At 38.3% G+C, this 22,978-nt stretch overlaps 2 protein-coding genes across 8 annotated transcripts in view; both read right to left on the bottom strand.

Annotated features, from left to right (window-relative positions):
• On the bottom strand, window positions 1-4,782 carry otx1 (orthodenticle homeobox 1). Its single transcript, XM_051132534.1, has 4 exons — window positions 4,444-4,782; window positions 2,477-2,666; window positions 1,850-2,001; window positions 1-780 (listed from the first exon to the last, which is right to left on the bottom strand). The coding sequence occupies exons 2-4, from the start codon at window positions 2,571-2,573 to the stop codon at window positions 58-60; spliced, it is 972 nt and encodes a 323-aa protein (XP_050988491.1). The 5' UTR covers window positions 2,574-2,666; window positions 4,444-4,782; the 3' UTR covers window positions 1-57.
• A 3,913-nt stretch (window positions 4,783-8,695) lies between these two features.
• The window catches only part of ehbp1 (EH domain binding protein 1), a 155,140-nt gene continuing 140,857 nt past the window's right edge, over window positions 8,696-22,978 (bottom strand). For all 7 annotated transcript variants that reach the window (XM_051133123.1, XM_051133124.1, XM_051133126.1 and 4 more), the window contains 4 exons: window positions 18,479-18,578; window positions 17,441-17,514; window positions 9,725-9,839; window positions 8,696-9,429 (listed from right to left, as the gene is read on the bottom strand). In XM_051133123.1, coding sequence (XP_050989080.1) covers window positions 9,339-9,429; window positions 9,725-9,839; window positions 17,441-17,514; window positions 18,479-18,578 — 380 coding nt within the window. In that variant the 3' untranslated portion in view covers window positions 8,696-9,338. The remainder of the gene's footprint in view (window positions 9,430-9,724; window positions 9,840-17,440; window positions 17,515-18,478; window positions 18,579-22,978) is intronic.

Genomic DNA, 22,978 nt, shown 5'->3' with positions numbered 1-22,978 from the left:
AACAGAGAGAGAGAGAGAGAGATGGTGAAAATGGAGGGCATTAAAAAAAAAATCAGATCACAAGACTTGGAACCTCCAGGACGCTTGGTCTTTGTAGTCCAAACAGTCTGTAGTGTTGAAGTTGAGCTTCCAGGAGGAGGCCGTTTGCTCCTTGTAATCCAGGCAGTCAGAAGAATTGAAGGCCAGGCCGGTGCCACTGTAGGCCTGGTGATGATGGTGGTGGTGATGTCCTGAGGACTGACTGATGTGGTGGTGGGGGTGCGTGGGCATGGACGACGCCGTCATGGGGCTGAGCTGATGAGGGTGGTGGTGAGAGTGCATGGGGGCCAGATAGGAGCCACAGTCCACTCCGCTGAAGTACGAACCGGAAGGAGTCGGGTAGCCCTGGCTGTAGCCCGTGGTCTGGTTGTAGGGCATGGGGTAGGAGGAGCCGGCCGTGCCTGAGACGGAACGCTGCATGCAGGAGGCGTTTGAGGGAGCCACGGGCTCCGGCAGGGAGACGGACGGGGGTGCGGAGCCTGGAGAAATGGCAGGGCTCCAGATTGAGGAGACAGTACTGATAGAGGTAGAGGTGCTACTGATGCCTGTGTTATTGGTCGAGGAAGAGGAGGAGGAGGAAGAGCCAGCGCTGGAGACTGCGGGAGGGGTGAACTGGCCGCTGCTCTCCGAGCCCGTGCTCTCCCGGGTGGGTGAGGATTTCTTCTTTGCGGGCCGAGCTTTAGTGCTGCTGCCACTCTGCTGCTGCTGACGACATTTAGCGCGACGATTCTTAAACCACACCTGCAAGACACAGAGAGAGGAAACAAACACTTTAAAAAAAAAAATCTGGTTGAACAACACTTAAAAAAAAATAATAAAAAGACGCATACAGAGTCCATTACACCCAGCACAAACACGCATGCACACAGAGCTCCATTAAATGATTACGGAGACCTTCCGTGCATGTCTGAAGGACACGTTGGAGAGCCATTGTGCAATATCAGAGTGGAAAATAGCTAGTTATTAGCAGTTCCTGGCTTTAATTTGCATGCAGGGCCTTTCTGCTTTACTGTGTGGATCTAATTTCAGTGCTTGTAGACGGCTGGGTGATAGCAGCCTATTGAGTTTCTCCGCAGAGATGGTAATTCAATAGTGGAAGGAGGGTCTGACCGTGTAAAGCGTTTTGTTTCATGTGCTTATTAAGAGCAAATAAAATTGCTTGGGAAATTGACAGAGGGTTGCTCCTTTAGGCCTCAGATCACTTCAGAAAAAGCATTATTTGCATGAAAAATCCACAGCGGACTGTGGGAATTTAACATTTCCTCATCACTGATATTTACATCAACTTCAAGGTAGAGTGAGCCTTTTAATCACCTTGTCTTTATATATTTTGGCTAAACAGCCACATTTCCTCAGTGCAGTTAAATTAGTTTAATATGCACAAATGCATTAATCAGCATTTTGGTTTGGAGAGTACAAATTATTCTAACATAAATATTAAATTCTGTCATGCTCCACAATTTAAAGGTGTCACCAAAAAAGTAAAAAAATAAAAAATAAAAAAAAAAAGTCAGACAGCAGCAGAAATTACCCAGCAATTAACCCTAGTTATGTAATGGCTGTATAACTAGGCTGACAACCTAGGAGTCACCTAGGTGTCTATAATAATAATAATTGCAACAATTGTAAAAAATTATTACAAACTACTACGAACTTTACAAAAATCAGTAGGGGGAGCAGCTGAGCATAACGGACATTAGCGAACGTTTTTGTAAAGATTTCATACTTAGACTAAATAGTTTCTTTAGAGAGAGAGAAAAATGTACATTTTGAATTTTTATTTTTTTAAACATTCAGTGGTTACATGTACCTGAACTCTGGACTCGGGAAGGTTGATCTTCAGCGCCACCTCCTCTCTCATAAAAATGTCCGGGTAACGAGTTTTGGCAAAGAGCGCTTCGAGAATGTCAAGCTGTGAGCGCGTAAATGTCGTTCTTTCCCGCCGCTGCTTTCTGGGCGTTGCTGCAAATTATAAAAACAAGAAAAAAGGTCATAAAGAGTACACACCACAGCAATATTACGCTTTATAGAAATGTGAATGAAAATAAAATCTCTTTGGATGTGAAATAGCAAATAGCTTCAGGACATTTTAAAGCACTATTTTTGGAAATGATTTTCATTTCTAACCTCAAAGCGGTTTTAAAATTATAGCTTTTGTGGATTATCTTTTTAAAAAAAACATGTCGCAACGATGCAATGAGCATGTTAGGCCCAATAAATAATGCTTAAACATCGAGAGAGAGAAAAAAAATAGACAATATGCCAAGAATCTTTTCCCCTTGACTAAAGCGCCTGAAAGAGTTTATAACAACTTTATAAAAAAAAAAAAAACAACAAACAAAAAAAAAAAAAAAAAAAAAAAAAAAAAGTAAAGATGGGATTTATGCTCGCATATAACGCTGGGTTATCATGCACGAACACCGTGTGCTGTATGTACCTGGGTATCCGACGGACGGGTGCAGTAGGTCCATGGCTGCGCCGCTCAGCCCCAGGCCGTTCATGGCGTAGGGGGGCTGTTTGAGGTATGACATCATGCTAGAGGCAGTCACGGGTCCCCCCAGATCTTGCCAATAGTTCGATTTCCCCCGATGTTGCAGTTTGACGAAGGACGGACCCAATTTAAGTTACTGAAATGCGATTGCAATAATACAAATAATATTAACAGCTGATATGCGTAAGCACAGGAAAAGAAAGACTACAGAAATGCTAAGTAAATTAAATGAGTTAAAAAAAAAAATTAAGTAGTTAACTATGCAGTTCTCTGAAAAATTATCAGAGACGAGAAAGTGTAAATAAGTGACAGACAACCAAATAAATAACTTTAAGGATGTCTCTATTACCTTTTTCGATAATAATAATTATAATAATTAATAAAAATGACAACGAATCTTATTCCCCTTTTCTAAACAAAAAAATAATAATAATAATAATAATTATTATTATTATTATTATTATTACTATTATTATTATGCCAAAATGGTGAAAACTGCATTCTAGTATGCCTTAAATTAGAATATATTGTATATTATAATATACAATATTATATATATTGTATTATAATTGTATTCCTAAATATTTCTAGAATTGTGCATGTCTATAGTTGTATACTTTTAATTGTATTTCAGATAAATTTCAAAGTTTGAATATTCTTAACTTTCTGACAGTTCCTATCATATTTTATATATATATATATATATATATATATATATATATATATATATATACATATAAAAACATGATATGTAAACATGTAATACATAAAATATTTTTCACACATTTTGCAAACGTTGGTTAGATTTATTTTGCATTATTTTTAAAGCTCTGATTTAAATTTCTAAAATGTTAAACACGGCTCTGCGGAGCTTGTCTGTCTTAACGGGGCATTTAAGACCGAATCTGTGCGGTTTGAAAGCAAAATAGGCTACTTATCAAAAGAATTACAAAACTTGCAGGCCTAATAAACATGGTCTCCAGGGTCACACTGAATTTAGCTTTGTGTAAAAATGTAATTGAAATAAACTAAATTTTTATTTTCTGTAATGTTCAACAAAACTATTTTAAATAATTGCCATCTCTCAGAACAGATATAAGGTCAATTTTAGTTAGGTTACTTCTAGAAAATCATTATTACGCACACAAATAATAATAAAAAACATGAACCTTTATTAAAGCGTTGTATTTGTTTTGTTGGTCATTCGATTTTTAACCAAATTAGGGAGCTGACTGGTTACCTAGGGGAAATGAATGTGGATGGGCCCCGTGCTGAGAGAACCGAACCGCTTAGAGTTCTGTGTATTCCAATTTATTCCTTGCTTATTCTTTACTCTGTAAAGACTAGTTAGAAAGAACACATCTACGTGCAAATTAACTCAATTACAATGCAGATTAGACCTCTGGGGAAACACCTTCATTTCTTGGTCTTATCACCAAAATAAATTAACAAAAACCAAAACACGCCTCTCCAATTACTCTCCAAGTGAGCTGGTTTACACTGCGGTGATGAGTTGATCTTTGCAAAACTACTCGTGTTCGTTTCAAAACATACGTGTCGCTGTTTTTAGATTTAATTAATTTTAAAACATTTGCTTCTAAGCGCTTATGACAATTACCAGACGGTTTACTGCGTAGCTTAAAAACAACACTGACATCGGTAGAGACTAGGACGAAACAATTATTATTGTTATAATAAGAATAAAACTTTTGCATTCTCCTTTTCTAGAGGACCACATTTATTTACATAGAAAAACAAATGCTGTTGGCTACTACTAATAAAAAACAAAACAAAACAAAACAAACAAAAAAAAAAGACACTGAAACTTGTATTAGTTCCGTTTTGTGAAAGTGTTTAACGCTAACAATAGAATTAGAAAAAAAATCTAAATTGAAAGGCGCATTTGTGTTTACCTTTTTCAGAACCCTCCGTCCTTCTCCTCCTGATTTTTTGTAGTCTGACCAGCCGATAAAAAATATCCACCAATGGAAGAGTTGAGGAAGACGAATCGACCGAGGAACCTCACCAAATAAATGTCGTCTAAAACTCTCCTCAAAACTGCAGATACGCAGCAATGTTGATATGGCGCACGTGTCCGGCCTTTAGCTGGACTTCTTGTAGTCTATTCAGAGTGTGTTCCCGGGGTTTAAAACCAAATACATTAAACTCATTTGCTTTGGCTTTCTCGTTCGTGTCTGTCACTAGTTTAAGGTGATTGCTAATGTAGACGGATGGAGATTGATCACCTTCTCCTAACCCTGCCTCTCTAAGAGCGTAGGACACCTGCAGATCCGCCCACACCAGCCAATCGCTGCGCATACTCTGGTTGATTGACAACTGTACCAGCCAGTCCATGAGAAGAACATCTTCGAAGCCCCACCCCGCGCTGACTAAAGACATCAAGAACATGCACCGCACAAATAAATCTTTAGAATTTCGAGAAGACCTAAAATATAAAGAAAAGTGTAGACAATACAGTTAAACATTTCTTAAATTAGAAGACAGCTGGAAAATAGACCAGAATATGGGCTTCACATACAAAAGTCGTTTTAAAATTAAAGTAGGCAATGGATTAGGCTAAAAATATTTCAACCATATTGTTTTACCGAAAGACTTCATGTAGACAGAGACATTTAATTAGGAAGTCGTGTCAAATCTAAACAAAATATTTGGCTAAATGCTTAATTTCAAGTATGACCGTTTTGCGTCTTGAAATGTATTTTAGGCTATTTAGAGGTATAGTCCATGTCTAGAAAAAATCGGAGACGTTGTCTCATCTTTAAATAGTATTAATTTATTAATTCATCTAAAGGCAAAATTAATCAACGTGTATTAAAGACAGTAATATAATTAAAGCTATCCAATATCCAAGCAGCAAAAGACATCAAGGCCTTTACTGAAATGTCTGACCTGACGCAAAAAAACCCACCGCAAATTCACAAAGTACCGTTTGATACAGAATTTAAGACTCCCTTAAGCGATTGATTCATGTAGTCCATCGATTCGAAGCGGTGTAAAAATGCAGCAAAAAAAGTTTAATTTATCCACTTTATCTATTTTCATTTTTATTGTTACCCCGCCTCATGAATATTAATGAGTGGCTAATCCCCACTTAGAATTACATTTCAGAATAGTGTGCGTAAAGTTTAATAGGCAGACGGAGAGGAAACGTGAAAGGGAGTGAAGAAAAACTCGGCCCTTCCAGAAAAGAAACGAAATCAGCACATAGAGAGAGTCTGAGCCTCAGAGAATCAAAGAAAGCACCTTTCAAGCCTCACTTTCCCAAAGAAATGCCAATAAAATACGGTAACAGAATATCACGGAGGGCGCGGTGTTTCCTTAACTGTTTCTGAAAGGCTCAGAAGATCTTAATAAGGCTTCGCTCGGTCCTTTTGTTGATCTCACAAAATCAACTCATTCTAATTGAGGCCTGAGCTGAAAGCGACCTAATGTTCAAAGCAAGTGACCGCCGGAGGAACGAAATTACATTTTTACTATATGGGGCATCCAATCAAAGGCCGGCCAGCGGCTTTACACGTTCCTCTATAGATCAACAAATTCATCGACAAAAGTACTCTCGGGAGTAACAGAGATGCTGCAGTCAATGGATGCGGAAAAACTAAAGGGAAAGTTATTGGACGCTGCTTAGAAGTACGGTGACCGGGAATGCGCATATTAAATGTTTATACTGCACAAGTGTTAGCTCCGGGCCCCCCAAAAAGGCAGATTCCACCTGCCCTTAAACTATTTCCCCCGGATAATAATAACAACAAAATGTGATCCTCAAACGCGCACAATAGAAATAGGCTACACAATTCCTGCATTTTGTCCGTTTGCTAGTTTATTCTCTCGGCCCTGATGTTGCTAAGACCCCGTGATAAACCCAGAACAAGTATCAAGTTATCAGGTTGCAAGAAGCTTTTGTAATAAGAGTATTTTGTCTAATCCCAAATTGCAGTCGAATTTTCTAAATGCTGAGCTCGTAAATCTCGGGATTAGAGGAGGCGAGAAGAGGAGAGGGGGAAAAGTTTGGTTTCTTTAGCCGGCAGGATGGGAGCGGGACGGCGATGTTGTCGGTCCTTATTAAAACGATGATGCATAAAATACGATATTGAAGCTCGTGCAGAAGGCTCGGTACCGATTCCCCCGGTGTATTTTAGGACGAGGGAAGGATTTTCGGCGGTCGAGGGGCTTCGTCAAGTCCAACAGCTCAACACCTGAAGTCAGGCCGTGGACTTCAAAGCAGCTGGATCCACACATCGCGCTCTGGGACTCGCTCATCTATAGATGCTTTGCTTTTCGATATGCCGTTTTGGAGAGCTCTTTTTTTTGCCGGTATAAGAATATCTGTTTTTTAAAGCTTTTTAAAATTTAAATATTTGTGCACTGTTGGTTTGAGCCCGAAAACGATAGTTGGCAAATGGACAACAATCAGGTAAGGGAATTAATTGTGCATTTTGACAATATTAGAACGACCCAGATTTCGTGTTTAATTTTTTGGTTTCTAATCTCTGTATTTGTTTGTGTTGGTGAAATGCAGAGAAAATATCTAAGGTCAGAGGTATCTAAACTTTCTCACAGTTTGACATATTTGAAACAACATTAAATGAGTTCTAATAGATGATGTAAAAAAAAAAACATATGCATGAAATACTTTCGTCATGAAATAGAATTTATATATTTAGACATTTATTCATTTATTTATTTTACAAAAAAATACAAGTTTAAGCGCCTTTATATTCGTACAAAGTGCAATAAATATTTCAAAAGTAAAATATTAATATTCCGTCCCACGTTTTACCGGGAAAAATCAGATGTGTAGAAACACATCTTGTGTTAAATTAGGCATCTGAATGGACTGCAAAACAGTTCAAAGCGGTCATTTAGATATGAACACCACGCTACCGTCTCATCGGGATTACACGGACCTCGCCACAGGTCTAATGCATAAAATTATGACATGCGTTTCATGCGACTCACAGGCTCAAACTCTCCGATTAGCAAAGGCAACAAACAAACGTCCTTCCGCCGCCGTGTAATGGTTTGTGAGCGCCAATAAGTGTCTCCTGTTCAGAAGATTACAGTCATCTGTGATAACTGCTAAATAATAAAACAAAACCCAAACGCCCGGGGGAGAAACCGAGGTACAGTCGGACTCAACCGTCTGCAAATTAATGTGAAAGTATTAGAAGGACTAAGGGAGGACGTCAGCTGTCAAAACTTATTTTGCTCGTTAAATGGAGGATGCGAGGCTGCGGTGATGGCTGTTTGGCTGAGAATGAAGTGTCTGAGGGAAAACAGATGCTTTGGACAGAGTGATTCTGCCTTAATCTCCCTCTGAGGAACGACCTCAAACAAAACAAAACGCAAACATTCATTTAGAAATAGCCGTAAAACGCAGGGGAATTTTCGCAGTCCCTCTTGAGTGCCTGTAAATTGTTTTTATTAATTGAAAAAAAAAAAAAAAACGAACGTCTGTAGTGTTTCGTCATAGTGCGACTTCACAAGGTTCTATTTAAAGAAACAACTGTCAGTCCAGTCAGAACTTGAGAAAAACGTCAGTTCGAGTGATTATTAAATCAGTAGATCAAAAATAATACAGACAGGTAAACGTAACAATGGCAGAAGAAAATATGCAATTATTCGGACAGTGTAAATGAAAACGAACATTAACGACAGAATTAAATACATGCGTTTTAAAAATGACATTTTAAAGTTTATTCAGTATCAGCTGAATAAAGATGGTACACACAATTTGCTGTAGGAACACAAGGCCAGATCCATTAGCAACACCCAGAACCACACGAACTGCTGTTTGATTCGAGTATGAAATCATTTGAATTTTATTGAACAGTGATATTTATAGTACAGTGGAATAAATAAACCGGTGATGCTCATACAATAAAGACGTGATACGGAAATATGCGGACAAGAAAAGCCTCCCTTCTAACTATACAATAAATATTAAAGTCCTTAAGCAAATGTACAGGATCGTGAAGATGGTTACTTTAAAAACGTCTCAAACAGTAATAAAAGCAAACAGTAATAAATTACACTGATCGTGACTGCTTTTGAAAATAAACTTTTTTCCAAGCCTCCAACAAGTGAAATGAAATGTACAACATGACCGTTTATTCTTCTATATGCACTCGCGGTATTTCACTCTTCTCACTAAAGCAAGCCCTAAAATGTTTGGTAAACATAAAAAACACAAAAGATATTTTTAAATGCAACAAGTCCGCCTTCTCAAATATTCTACACGTAGAAAGTTGAGCAATTAAGTATTTCAGCTCTTGTTAGAGGAGAACATGTTGATAGATTTGCTTAAAACTGAAACGTGATATGATTTTGAAACCCAATCCTATTCACAAACAAAAAAAGTCCCCAGTTTATATGCTGTACCGAAACTTTGAGTTGATAATTTCCTGTAAGAAAAAAAAGAAACAGTCTGAAAGCTGCAAATGCCTTAGTGTTCAGATTAATCTGAGTTACTTAGAAAGTTTTCAAAATTGTACAGCTTTGTATCTCCTCAAATATTAGTTCCTCAAGTACCTTGTTTGTGAAATCCAACAAACCAAACCTAATAACAACAAGAACGTTTTTGTATTTGCGTATGTGAAATAATAAATCTCTCAGGTATTACTAAAACAGAATGCATCTCAGGGCAGTTCTTAAGCCCTTAATGATAACAAAAAGATCTACATATAAAGATTTAAAACAACAATATTAAAGTGTAGGATGTGGTCTCTATGACACAAATACATTTCAAGACTGTGTAGTGTACATCTTGTTCCTTGGGAAATGACGGTCACTGAAGAACGCACTTCTCCTCTTTCTTTGCCATCTTGCCTTTGTTCTGTTCCAGGGTTCTTTCCAGGTGCTCGTCTTCCTCCTCAGCCCTGCCGACACAGGACACACAAGATCAAAGGTCACGGACATGGACGCAGGAAATTGCCACCTGCACCTCCACCACCTATGGCCTGCATGCTGTCTTTTAGTCATTTTGGCTCTTGAAATATTCACAAAGCCTCTACCTGATTCCACCCTCCCTTACAAAACACCTGAACACACTTGGTGGCAAAAGAGAACGTGGGTGACTGCAAACTTTGGCCTCTAAAACCCTCTCTGAACCAGGCCTGGACGACTAATCCTGGCTCTGACAATCCCACGATGCCTTGCAGCAGAAGGACTTACTCTTTCTCCTGGGCGTCCAGGTCTCGGACTAGCGCGTCACGTTTGTTGACCAGTATGACCAGCTCATCCAAGAGCAGCTGCTCTCGGCGCTTTTGCGCCTCCGTCTTCTGCCAGTCTGGAAGGTGGAACGGAAACATGGAAGAAAGTTAGAGAAAAAGCCCAGGATGATTATTAATCACCTTAGAGAACCTTCCAACATAAAACAAGACTTAAGGGGATAGTTCAACGAAAAGGACAGTTCTTTTATTATTTTCTCACCCCTCATATCATTCCAAACCTGCATAACTATCAGAAAGTAAATACGTGACCCTGGACCACAAAACCAGTCATAAGGGTCAAATTTTTTAAATTGAGATTTATACATCAGCTCAAAGCTGAATAAATATGCTTTCCATTGCTGTATAGGACAATATTTGGCCGAGATACAACTATCTGAAAATCTGGAATCTGAGGACGCCAAAAAAAAAAAAAAAAAAAAAAAAACGCCTTTAAAGTTGATCAAAAGTTCTTCGCAATGCATATTACTAATCAAAAATTACGTTTTGATACATTTACGATAAGCAATTTAGAAAGTGTCTTCATGGAACATGATCTTTACTTAACATCCTAATGATTTCTGACATAAAAGAAAACTTGATAATTTTGACCCATACAATGTATTTTTGGCTATTGCTACAAATATACCTGTGCTGCTTAAAACTGGTTTTGTGGTCCAGGGTTACATATATGAAATTTTTTTCTATATCTCTCTCGGGACGTTTTTGCCTTTTATTCCAATAGGACCATATTCAGACAGGAAGTGAAGTGGGAGAGAGAAGGGGGACGGGATCAGGAAAGGTGGACGAGCCGGAACTCGAACTTGGGACACCCGAAGTGCAACGGTACTATATGTTGGTGCGCTACTCACAAGGCTATTGGAGCCGAGAGACTAAATATATGAATTTTGAAAAATATATATATATATATATATATATTTTTAAACACCCATGGGGCTTGATTGTTGTTTTGAGACAACTGACCTTTAAAATATCTTTTGTGTTCCACAAAAGATAGACAAGTTTGGAATGACATGAGGGTGAGTAAACAATGGCAGAATTGCCATTTTTGGTTGAACTATCCCTTTAAAGACATATAATATACTGGGTTTATTGAGAAAGACATCACTGTCCTATGATAAAATATTCAGAAAAAAGAAAACAGTCTATACAGTTATTGTGAAATTGTATCAGGGCATCCACAGGTTCCTGCGAGGACAGTACATTGAGTACACTAACTGCTTTCAGACACCTCAAAATGCTCCCATTTCTAAGACTGAGTCGCAAAACATTTGAATTTTCAATGAAGATTTTTTCACTTAAACACAGAGTTCCATAAAATGGAAAAAAAAAAAGGACTTACATGTTATAAATTGTATGTTTATAAAGTGTGTGACTATAGTGAAGGCCTCTGTGAGGTGACCTGCTCCTGTCCCCCTGCCAACTATGGGTCTGAAATATCAGCCAGGCAGACGAGATCAGGCCTTACTGATACCAGTGCAGATTAGGGCCCTGCTCACAGCCAAGGGGAAGTTATCTTACCGGGCCTATTCTTCAGGCCGCTGTAAGAACAGACTGTACCAGTGTCTTTACACTGCTTTATTAGCGCTCCCTCATGCACAAAAACACACACAAAATCAACTTCTTTTGACTGATTTTGGCCAGAAATGCACAAATGCACATGCTTAAAATAAGTGTACTTCATTAAAAATGTTTCAGCTGAGGTTGTGTGAAATCAGCGCCGAGCGCCGTTGGTCCCGAAAGGTCTGCTCCTTGCTCTCGTTTAACCTCTGCGCCTTTGAAGTGAAGCGCAGTGGCAAAATGAACACAGTTCCAATATTTGAAAGTTATTTGGCCCCCAGCAGCTAAATGAAAGCCTTTGGTGTTCTGACATTAGGCTTCAGAGGGGCTAAAGCTAAATATTTGAGAGGATTTGGCTCAGCTTTAACGAACTTGCAGAATTTGCACAAAAGGAAAGCGAAAAAAGGGGATGTTGCTTGTGAAAAACAAACAAATATGAAGTTTAATTTTCTGTTATGCAGGGCCGGTCGTTCCCCACAGCGCTTAACATCCTACAGGCCGGACTGTTTATCCTGCATCGCTCTCCATACGTTCTCTGTCTTTCACGACCCTCCTCTTTAATTCGCTCTGTCGTTTCTGCTACCCCTCCATCAAAAACGACAATGCCTACTTCACAAAGACCTGCCTGGAGGGAAGGCTATGACCAACAAAAACTTCTCCTGCGTGTCCCAAAGAGGTAGAGGGAGAGAGAGAAAAAGCCCCTCGACTCTTTACCTCCTCCTCCTGTTCCCCTTCAGCATTCTCAGCCAAAAAGCCACAGATCCTCCCCTGCACCTCCGGCAGAGGCCGCATGCAGCTGTCAATCAAGCGGGAGCGGCACCGCCCCCCTCATTAAGAAGGTAAACAATGAATACGGACGCAGAGGGACACGGCAGAGTAAACGAGCTACCGCGACTCGCCAAAAAACATTAATGGAAGCTGCTGCCTCCTTCTTCTCTCTTTTCCTCGATGGAAGACTATTTGGAGATGGTGGTGTGGTGGTGGTGGTTGGGGGGGGGGGTTCAATCCTTTTTGGATTACTCCCCTCTTTCTCTCTCTCTCATCGCCCTGGGCAATCACGTTAAAACTCACATGGTTGGTGCTTATTCAGATAACCCTAACAATGCACACCAATGGTAACCATGTGAGCACTCACAACCCACAGAAGAATGCGCTGGTTCAAATCCCCATGACCCTCCTCCACAGCAAAATTTATTCAAGAGTGCAACCTGCTCGGCAGCTTCAGGAGGCACAGAGCTTCTTCTGAGAGTTCTGCTGAAAGATCACTAAACGCTAACTTCACACACACGCTCTACTCGCTTTAGCGAATGGACACACCAAGCAAACTTTCGGAGCGAACAGAGAACTTTTTTTTTTTTTTTTTTTTTTTTTTTTTTTTTTTTGGAGAAAATAGCAGGAAATAAGTAGGGTTGGAGGAATCCAGGAAAAAAAAAAAAAAAACGCATGATCTTATTACAGCAGATTTGGGCGAGCGCTGGGCAGGCTGGGAGCTCCGGCGTAAGATGGAGCTGGAGAGGAGCCAGCTGGGAATGAGACAAAGACCAACATGGAAAACCATGACAAGGAGGATGACGGGACAACAGTCCCTGGATTCTTACCACGCTATTCCCAAACCACATCTCCCATCTGCTATATCAGATACAAATAAAGTGCCTAGCAAAAACAAACTAAATACACAATGTCTTTGAATAAACGTTTGAATCGCTAATCTGCATCTTGTGTTTTTCTGCATGCATTTGAGTGATGTAACTAATCTGGTTTTTGAGAAAGGGGAAAATCATTTCAGTAAAATTATACAGGACGATAGCAGTGATATCAGCTGGCGACTACAGAATGTTATCACTTAAATTAAATCTAAAGTGATTGTGGTGTCTTTTCTAAATGCGTGAAACACAGCCGACTACACAAACACAAACATCTATTAGGTGCAGTTGTATAAAAGTGGACATTGAGAGTCAAATGCAGAAAGCAAGGGCTAAATGGAAATGAACACAGATTTCAGTGAATAGTGTAGAATGAGAAAGTGTCGTCTCGCCTTATCTCCAGTTCCAGTCAACTAGCAATCTTGAAAGAGTTTGCAACATCATCAAAGGCGGCCATTTGATAGGATTCTCACACTGCACCCAATCAATCTGAGGAATACGGCAGCCCAGACATGTAACAAAGCTCAAATAGATTTACAAATGGGGTTGTAGGGGGATAAGCCCTTGCACAGGATTACATATTGATTTTAAACATATAAAAAAGCTTATCATATAAAACCGTAACAACAAAACTGGGGGACCTATGCAGAAATCCCTCGGCAAAAAGGAGCGTCCACTTTCAAATATAACGCCCCGGAGTGCACCGCATTTGAGGAAAGAAAGAAATAGGGAGAGGGGAGGGGAAAAAAAGACGAATTTGAGAGAAAGCGTGTGTGCATGGCAGGCAGATAAAAAGGGCAAAAAGGATCAATTTAGAGGCAGAGAAATAGGAGTCATGGCATATTGTGGAAGGCCTTGCCACTTTTCTTTGCCTCCCCACAGCGGAGCGCAGACTGAAGGGGTTATCGTTTAGCTGACATTAACACTCACCCTGTTTGCTCTACACCTTTAACCGAATCCTTTCTGTCTTTTCAACCTGCCTTTAGAATTTTTTAAATATTTTCTTTCCTTTTCTGGTGTCCGCAGGGTTCAGATCTTATAGCGTGTAATGCAACAGGCAACAAGTGTACCTGAATTTAAGTCAGTGAGTAATGATATCTATACTGTGTTGAAGGTAAAACATTACAGGTAATGCAAGTTACGTAATCAGATTACTTTTTTCAAGAAACTAATATGTAACACATTATTTATTCAAATATAACACTTTTTTTTTCTCATTTATTCACTGACAGCTAAGTAAAGAGGCAAAGGTACTTCCTTCAGTCCGAGGTTTATTAATTTCACTTTTGGTGTGAAAGGGCCCTTACAGTTGGCAAAAACATAACTGTTGGGTTTTTTGATATTAAAAAACAACTAAGCCAGCCCATCCCAGGTGACAAAAAGTAACAAAAAAAAAAAAATAACAAAACCCCCCCTGAAAGTAATAAAAAAACTGAACAAAGGTTGTTCAATATGGTATGGTAGTCAGGGATGGGCTAATTCAGATTTAAATTTCAAAATTCGAAAGTGTGACCTCACAGGAAGCAGAAATGGAATTTGAATGACAGGAAGATCAATTTACCCAGTTTCAAATAAAAAAACAAAAACATTTTTTTTTTTTAATCAATCTACAGTTGAGGTCAGAAGTTTACATACACCTTGCAGAATCTGCAAAATGTTAATTATTTTGCCAAAAATGTGTTTTTTTATTTATTTATTTAATATTGACCTGAATAAGATATTTCACATAAAAAAAAGTTTACATATAGTACACAAGAGAAAAAAATGGTTGACTTCAATAAATAACTGCATTTACATACAAAAAGTTTACATATGCTTGATTGTTAATACTTTGTTGTTACCTGAATGATCCACAGCTGTTTATGTTTTTTTTTTTTTTGCTTTTTTTTAATGATAGCTGTTCATGAGTCCCTTGTTTGTCTTAAACAGTTAAACTGCCCGCTGTTGTTCAGAAAAATTCTTCAGGTCCCACAAATTCTTTGGTTTTTTAGCATTTTTGTGTATTTGAACCCTTTCCAACAATGACTGTATGACTTTGAGATCCATCTTTTCACACTGAGGACAACTGAGGGACTCATACGCAACTATTACAGAAGGTTCAAACGCTCACTGATGCCTCAGAAGGAAACAGTGCATTAAGAGCTGGGGGTGAAAACTTTTTGAATTTGAAGATCAGGGTAAATGTAACTTATTTTGTCTCCTGGAAAACAATCTGTAGCTTCTGAAGAAATATGATATTTAGGCAAAATAAGAAAAATGTACACATCTTTATTATGTTCAAAAGTTTTTACCCCTAGCTCTTAATACATTGTTTTTCCTTCTGAAGCATCAGTGAGCATTTGAACCTTCTGTATTAGTTGCATATGAGTCCCTCAGTTGTCCTCAGTGTGAAAAGATGGCTCTCAAAATCATACAGTCACTGCTGGAAAGGGGTCAAATATACAAAAATTCTAAAAAAACAAAAAAAAACAAACAAAAACAAAACAGTTTAATTGTTTAGGACAAACAAGGGACTCATGGGCAACCATCACTAAACAAAAAAACACTGCTGTGGATCATTTAGGTAACAAAAGAGTATTAAGAATCAAGTGTATGTAAACACTTGAACTGGGTCATTTTTTATAAATTCAGCTATTATTTTCTCTTGTGCACTATATGTAAACATCTTATTTGAAATATCTTATTCAGGTCAGTACTAAATAAAAATAACATGCATTTTGTATGATCCCTCTTATTTTGGTAAAATAATTAACATTTTGCAGATACTGCAAGGTGTATGTAAACTTTTGACCTCAACTCTATCTATCTATCTATTATCTATCTATCAGACCTTCAAATGCTTTAAAAAAAATAAAACAAGCTTTGCTGAACTAATATTCAAAGTTTGCCTTTCTAGTTCAAAATTAGTTATGTATTTTAGCTCATTTGAATTGTACTTTACACTCTGCATCCTGTTTGCCATCTCAGCTGCTGTGCACTTATTACAGCAGTCACCATGAAAACAATTCAGAACACTAGAATGGAGACATCAAATAGTTCTTGACATTTTGTTAAAAAAGAGACATGTAAAATGCTCTATTCAAACCTCTCCATGACATCTACTCGAGACTTCAGTATTACCCATCTCCAGGTCACACCGACTGTAGATTCTCCTCTGCACAGTCGTGGGGTCGAGGAGGGTGAGTATTTTTCTCTATCAGCGAGAGAGTGTGCGCTGATACGAGAGAAAGTGTGTGTGTGTGCGCCTGTCTGAACGCCTCAGCCGCTACACTTCCAATGTCATCAGCTGACCAAGCAAATCAGCAATTACCTGTCTGCATTGGCTGGGTGCGAGAGCCCGTCGGGGCTCCAAATAAGAAACTGATGCACGAACCTCCTCACCAGCAGCTCAGAACTATCTCTGACTCGCTTCAGAAACACCCTGACTCTGAATGCCAAGTGCTGAGCCTCATGGGAGAAAGAGAGAGAGAGGGAGATAAAGTGAGAAAGAGAGAGAGAGAAAATAACTGCGAGTGATAATTCAACAGGTAGCAGTGTGTGGACTGATAGGGTTGTTACAAGCAGCAGGGACTGAATTACCACTGCCGCGGACGGACCCCGTCACCCTTGCACATCCAGACCAATATTTGGAACTCACTCCATGTTCGCTGATAAGCGGACACAAGGCTGAGGCACTTCAACATCTGAACGTTATTAGCTTAAATTCGTGTTATCGGCCTTGGAATTTAGCGGTCAGTATCATGCCGGGGAGGAATCTTTCAGAAACAAGACAGAAGCATGTCAAAATATTGAGATGAACCATGTCGATCTGCCTGGAGGTGAGAAAGCGTGTGGCGAACGGCACCGTCACAATACAGGGGGAGCTATGCTCTCTGCTTGGCTATTCATGTCCACTGTCAACCTCTCCGAACTAATTAGAATTGATTTATGATGGATCAGCTAGCTTATCAGGTGCAGAAAGAAATTACCATGGCTAGCCAAGGGGTGAGAGGGTCACCATCGAATTGTAAAATCAATTTGCATTGATTGTAAAAGGTTCATTTTGCGAAAGAGGACACAGTCAAAGGGATTAAACTTAACCAGACAACTTTGATACCGCACAATAGGCTTTATTTTTTTTTTTACTTTCCTTACCTGTCTGTATAACACACACTCAAAAAGCTTAGAAAGGCGAGTGCGTTCTTTGACGCCCTGAGGCACATCACAGAGATTTAATATTGATGTGGAAGTGACATCTGCACTTTTGGCTGCAATGCTTGCGGTTTTGAGAACAAATCATATATAGTGTGTCCAATCCAAGGGTGAATTTGTAAGCAAAAGGAGCTCAGGGCAGGGTGGGCGGAGCCACATCTGAGGTGTCAAAAAGCAAGCTTAATTAAGCAGGAGAGGATCTTTGTCTTTAACATTGCGCCTTTCGAATTCACCCCCCAAAATCTTTCTCTTTCACTCCCTCTTACCTTCAATCGCCAGCATTGCCCTTAATTCTCGGTTCAGCAGCTCAAAGCGTCTCTCCAGATCGTGTTCCTTCTCCCTGGGCAAGTTGTAAAAGTTCATCAATATGTTAATTACTAAATCATTAAACACTTAAAGAAACCTTTAATAAACATTGATTCGTGAACTCGCCAACACCTTCCCTACCTCACATTAATCTACTGCAAATAAGCGATACACAAACAGGAACAGAGGGGGCCGAGAGCGGCGGAACGGCGGCGGGGGGGGGAAAGGCGGGCGGGCGGAGTATCGTGCGGCAAATTAAATTTTGCCACTTTCAAATGTATTGGAAATGAGCTAACTCTGTCCCTAATAGAATTTGTCCTTCACAGCCTGTTCAGTGACTAAAAAGAAATGAAAGAAAGAGAAATTATCAAGGCCCTTTTAATTGAGCACTTAAAAAGCCCTTTTCCAGTGATATAATGTGATTAGAATACTTCAATCTGTCATTTGTGAGAGCTTTGAAACTCTGTCTCTTTCTTCTCCTCCTCTCTCTCTCTCTCCCTCTCGCTCTTTATGCAGAATGAACAGCCGCCCAGATTTCTGTACGTCTCACTCTCACTTTTAAAGAAAAGGATGAAAGGTTCAAAAAATGAACATTATCATCTTTCGAGGCAAAAAAATAACTGCGAAAGTAAAAAAGAGGGTAAATATGTGGGTTATTGTCATAATGGCTTTCTTTTCTAGGCGAATGAAGTCATTTTTTCAGTTCTTTTTTTTTTTTTGGTCGATCCAATTCTCATAATGGGCGGAATAATACAGTCTTTGAAATCACATTATTGCAGACGCGTCCGTACTGATATGCCGTTTTGTCCGCTTTGAGGTGGAGGGCCGCCGGGGGAGGGGTGGAAGTGAATGAGGGGCCCGACCTTCTGACTGGGCTCAGGTCTCTTGGGAAAATCATTTCAAGTGTGGGTCTCAACATAATATAGGTGTGTGCTCACAAACCAACGCTTCTATTGGTAAGGGTCAGAGAAAGAGAAAAAGGGTAAACAGCAACTCACAGCAGAGAGAGCTGGTTCTGTCGACGGATCAGAGCATTCTTCTTGTTGACCAGCGTGAACCATTCCTGCATCATGGACTCTTCCTCTTCCTTATTATTCCCTGAAGACACACAAACACAGAAAACCTTAGCAGGTACAACTTTATTATAACAGTCTTGTCATATTAAAAAACACTGATGTGATGCCGGGATTTCGAACTAGTTCTGGGGACCCACAGTGTGCCATAAGTGGGTGTTATAACACCTGAATAAAATAAAATAAAATAAAATAAAATAAAACAAAACAAAACAAAACCATAAGGGTCCTTTTTTTATATTGAGAATTATACATCATCTGAAAGATTAATAAATAAGCCTTCAATTGACGTATGGTTTGTTAGTATAAGAGAATATTTGGCCAAGATACAACTATTTGAAAATCGTAAATCTAAGGGTGCAAAAAAATCTAAATATTGAGAAAATTGCTTTCAAAGTTGTACAAATGTTCTTAGCAATGTATATTACTAATCAAAAATTAAGTTTTGACATTGACGGCAGGAAATTTACAAAATATCTTCATGATCTATCGATCATTTTGACCCATACAATGTATTTTTAGCTATTGCTACAAATATACTCATGCTACTTAAGACTGATTTTGTGGTCCAGGATCACAAATAAAAAATATATAAAATAAAATAAAATAAAATAAAATAAAATAAAATAAAATAAAATAAAATAAAATAATAAAAAATAAAATAATTATCTTAAAATAAAATGAAAAAAGAAATTAAAAAAAATAAAAGTACTGAATTTAACAATGTTACAATTTCATTCAGCTTTCTAAAAAGTGGAAATAATGAGCTTAAACCACAAATTATATTTGTTTATTAAACATTCCCACTAATTACCCAGATACACTAGATGTCTGCAGATAATAATTAGCCAAGCATTCAAGTTCCTGCCAGTTAAACCTCAATAAAACAATTTAATTCCCAAAGTCTCAGCCCGGCCTTTAAACAGGCATCTTAACAGAGACACACATACACACACAGACTTTTGACCGACTTTCTCTGGCACGGCTAAGTTAAGCACTTTTCTCACACCTCCAACGAGTATAAAGTGCATCAAATGAGATTATCTGACAGGCTTTTCTCAACAGCGCCGACTGACACGCACGTTAGGAAGCCATCCAGATGTGTGTTCGCTACCTACATATTAGACACTTCACAAGGTACTGCCATTGTCAGTAAAACAGAGATGCCTCTGGATTAGAGCAGGATTAATGCAGGCTGGTTACTTTTTCCTCCGCTGACTGGGATTAAAGACTCAGGGTCTTTGTGAAGCCTCAGAGCTTCAGATCCGACGTACATCCAAAAGCACATGTCCTGTGCCCGAGGCCTACATGTGCGGATGCCGAACTTACATAGGCGGAAACTACAGGTGGGGGCCCGCCCATTGCTCAAGGGCCGGATGTGTGAAAGCTCAAGGAACTCAATTACTCTTTATAATGTTCATGGCAAAAATTAGCTGTTTAAATTCAATGACTCAGGAGGGAGTGTATATGTTACCCTGGATCATAAAACCAGTCCTAAGTAGCACGGGTATTCTTGTAGCAATAGCCAAAATACACTGTATTGGTCAAAATTATCAATTTCTTTTCTTTTATGTCAAAAATCATTAGGATATTAACTAAAGATCATGTTCTATGAAGATATTTATTAATTATAGATTAATTTTTGATTAGTAATATGCATTGCTAAGAACTTCAGTATCTGAGATATCTTTTGCACCCACAGATTCCAGATTTTCAAATAGTTGTATCTCGGCCAAATATTAGCCTATTTATTCAGCTTTCAGATGATGTAGAAATCTCAATTTCAAAAAATTGACCATTATGACTGGTTTTGTGGTCCAGGGTCGCATATGTATCTGCATATCTAGAGTGCAAGCACACTAACGTTTGAAAATTTGGGATCAGGCATCACAAGATTTATTTATTTATTTATTTATTTTTTAAAGAAATTAATACTTTTATTCAGCAGGGATGCAATAAATTGATCAAATGTGACAGCAAAGAATTTTAACTTACAAAAATCTATTTTAAATAAATGCTGTTGTTTTGAACTTTCTATTTCAAATATGTATCGTTTCCACAAAAAAATTATTAATGTTTTTAACACTGATAATACAAATGCTTCCTTAACACCAATCCAAGGCATTCGTATGATTTCTATAAAACCTGTTTTATTTGTTCCCAAATTTTGTTTTACTTGTCCCCAAATATGTATATATATATTTACTGTTTCAGTTTTACTGGATTCCATTAAATTTTTTTTTTTAATTTTACTCTATTTTAATGGTTAAATTATTTTTTTTTCTAAATTAACAAAAAATTTAAGGCCCTATGAAATCTGTTTTACTTTCTTTTTGTCAAAATCAGTTTTATTTTTACCAAATGCTGTTTTCCATTATTTTTCTGTATTCCCAAATGGTAAAAGTTAAAAAAAAAAAAAAAAACATACATTAAAAAGCATGTCTTATTAACAAAAATTAAATTTTTATAGCTATTTGAATTCTGTTTTACTTTCTGGTTCTTGGTTTCATTCAATTTTAATAATCAAAAGTATGTCTAATTAATTGATTTTATACAAAAATTATTTATTATTATTTTATTTCTGTTTTCCCCCCAGAAATACTCTATTTTGTATTTACATTTTTCTGAGAAATAATTTTTCTGGTAAACATTACAAAATAATGTTTTAATAATAGTTTTATTAGTAATAGTACTATTATTACATCAAATAAAATATTTCTGTCACAGTTTTTTTTAAGTTAAACCAAACTTTTATTTTGATGGGTCGCTGTGACAAGTTTCTGTTTGTATATGACATCATTATAATTATTCTCGAAAGAAACAGTAAAATGCTCATGAAGTGACTCTCACAGCAATTTTAGAGATTATGGTTAAGTGTTCACGCACTCAAATATGTGCCATTCATTCAAACAGACGCGCAGAACATGCAGGACTCATATTTAATTAGTATTTTTGCAGCTTAATATTCACAGACACTAGTCAATATTGCGTTTTCATTTAAATGTACTAACCTACTTTTGATTTATTCACCCAAAAATTGGCAAATTCTGTGACATTCCGTACTGTACAGTAAATTCCATTTTTATTACTGGATTCCGCATTGTGGAAATCACAGAGCCCGACCTATGAAAAATCAAGACGACCCAAAACATTTGAAAAGTATGGCAGAAAGTTAATGTCACAAGAGACAAATATTTCACGTTTTGCTGGTTTTGTCTAAACAAGAGATGGCATCTCAATTCAAAACTTTACTTGACCTCAAAACGTATCCATGGAAAGCAGACACTATAGGGTTTGGTAGTTTGGGCCGTGGGCAAACCGGTTAAGTGGGTTCAGGAAGAATGACTCCGATGTCAGTATTCTGAGCATTTTTGTGACACTAATTATGTCTTTGAAGAGGGATGAAAGAGGAGAAAAGATGAAAGATCCCTTAAGCTTATGTAATCACATCACCTACTCTATGCTCCTGTGATACCTGTCTGTTCCTGACAGCATCAACAACAGAATTAGCATCTGTACACAAACACGCTCACTCTTTTTACAAACGTGACGACTTTAAGAACTTTTGTAGATCTTAAGATGAGAAATACACTGTCACATCATTAAATAAAAACATCTGAATGATCTTGTATGCCCTTAATATGCCTTTAAATGTCTTTCTTCAGATAAAAGTCAAACACAAAGACAATATCACTTAATATGTACAGTTATGTTATACTGTCAAATTATGTTATTAATCCAAAAAGGTATGATGAGAAGTGCAGCAACTTCTTCAGTCATTACTATATTCAATTACAGCTTGACCTTAAGTGTTTAATTGCATATTACTACACTGTGGATTTCAGCACAACTAGAATGCTGCACTGACCAATCAGAAGCCAGGACTAGATCTGTTTCAAAAATGAGCAGTATGACAGTGTGTGCGTCTGTCTGTGTGCACAGAGCCATTTCGAGGACGAGGTGGGGGTGACAAAGGGCGGATCTTCAATAAGAGTCTGATGTGGGAACTTGCGCCTCGGATCTTTTTTCCATCATGCTGTTGCTTGGCACCATGTGACTGTGACGCTGGTCATGTGAGAGAGACAAATCCGCTAGCCACAACAAAGCCAGCGGCAGCCCCCGGTGGGATGACGGCCCTGTCACTCACCCCCACCAAAACTCCCCGGCCCTCCACCAGGGGAGCCGCTCTCATGTCTGCCAGTGCCAGATGTGTGAAATTTTGTATTTGACGACAACGCGGAGTAGAAGGGAGGAGGGAAAAAAGAGAGGGGGTCCGGGATTTAGGAATCAAGCCTGGATTATTGTAGTCAACTTTTAAATAGTGCAGCTCGGAAGGGATAAAGTGTGCAGTGACAGGTCATTGTAGCGACGCACAGTCAAATGAAACAAGCAAATAATAAATGGTAATATTAAGCTTGTGTGACA

This window comes from Labeo rohita, chromosome 17 (genome assembly GCF_022985175.1).
Source record: "Labeo rohita strain BAU-BD-2019 chromosome 17, IGBB_LRoh.1.0, whole genome shotgun sequence".
Lineage (NCBI taxonomy): Eukaryota > Metazoa > Chordata > Actinopteri > Cypriniformes > Cyprinidae > Labeo > Labeo rohita.
The sequence above is the reverse complement of the archived record's forward strand: the minus strand, read 5'-3'. Positions and strand labels throughout refer to the sequence as shown.